General features: G+C 34.1%; 1 protein-coding gene across 1 annotated transcript; it reads right to left on the bottom strand.

Annotated features, from left to right (window-relative positions):
• Positions 1-430: 430 nt before the first annotated feature.
• Positions 431-1129, bottom strand: LOC148944191 (exportin-1-like). Its single transcript, XM_089099860.1, has one exon. It carries the CDS (start codon positions 1127-1129, stop codon positions 431-433), a length of 699 nt encoding a protein of 232 aa, XP_088955986.1.
• Between the last annotated feature and the right edge of the window lie 359 nt (positions 1130-1488).

Below are 1488 nucleotides of genomic sequence, written 5' to 3' on the forward strand. Positions count from 1 at the left end.
CGTTGTTGTATATTTTATGTTTATAAAAGAGTCTGGTATGGCTATTACTTTTGGCTAACAAATGCTGTCCAATTTTGTCCTTTATGCGTTTTATTGCTCATTTTTGATTGCTTATTGGTCAACTGCTGTTTAAAAGTTAGTCTCATTAAATATACAACATATATCTGTTTACCTTTTAAATGAATCTCTTTGCCTGATGTGTTTTTTTTTTTAAGTTTAAGTACAACTATCATTCTTTTGACACTTTCTAAGTTGTTATAACTTTCTAAGTTGTTATAACACTTTCTAAGTTGTTATAACTGGTAGATTAACGGACTTTAGATTACTATGTCATAGAAGTAGCAATTTGAGTACAGTAATAGCAGGGTCGTACATTGGCCCCTTAGATCACAGCGGTTCCTAAAAAAATATCTATTCTTATGGAAACTCTCTAAGGTCCAATCTTTCTATAAGTACACACAAATAGTTCTTGAAATATATCTTGAATTAAAAGGTTAGAATTCCCAAGAGCCTCTACAACTGTTGAAAAAGTGCTCAGGACACAGGGTTGTCGATCAGCTAGATCTTGACACTGCTTGTAATCTTCAACAAAAGCTTTCAAAAGTGATGGAATCCAATTATTAAGATCTTGATTTGACCCATGACAGTTAGATACCCAACCAGATATTATCTTTAATATTTCTTGTTTAATTATCCTCATTTTCTCTATAATGACTGGTCTGGGTTCTCCTTCAGGTAGATTTTTAATGGTTTCCCTAATATTGTTACTAATCACTTGGTAGATTCTGGGCAGGTTTTGGTACATTTTTGACTGTTGAACCGTAAATTTAATACCAAATATGGTGCAAGATCTGGTATTGATTTTTAAAATCTGAACAATTCTTTCAAGAATTGAAGGTTCTTTAAGCACATCAAAATTTTTGGATACTTGTAGCACAATGTTATCCCATTCTTCATTAGAGAGAAACAAGTACGCAGTCATGACATTGATTTGTACCATTCTCTGTTCGTTTTCAGACAACATAGGGCTAGTCTGCACCTGCTCAATCATTGCAGCTATCAAAAACCCGATTGCTTCATAGAATCGTAGAAGTTGGTGTGACTGTAAATCACATATTAAACCACTCATTGAATTGAGAATGTACGAAAGAGACACTTCGAAAGAAACTCTCTAATGCCCCCCCCCCCCCCAATAAAAATGCTGGAGATTCGCCCCTGCTTTACACTAAGTTTAACCAGGGCTTAATTGATAATATTTTAGAGTTGGCAAGTATAATAGTTAAGGTGTAGGTCTTTCAGTCTCTAAGGAATTTGATAGTTTTGTTTTGTTTTTACCTTTTATCGCTTTACTCTTTTGTAAAAGTATTCATTCTCCAAGTGCTAAGAAAACGACAAACCATTCTAGTGTAAAGGACAGCTAACAGCCCCTCCCCCCATCCTCATACACAGGATAATTTATGTTCGTTTTAAGATTTATTTTCACTGCTT

This window comes from Artemia sp. Qi Xiang Cuo, chromosome 14, assembly GCF_049724085.1.
Source record: "Artemia sp. Qi Xiang Cuo chromosome 14, ASM4972408v1, whole genome shotgun sequence".
In the NCBI taxonomy this organism is placed as follows: domain Eukaryota; kingdom Metazoa; phylum Arthropoda; class Branchiopoda; order Anostraca; family Artemiidae; genus Artemia; species Artemia sp. Qi Xiang Cuo.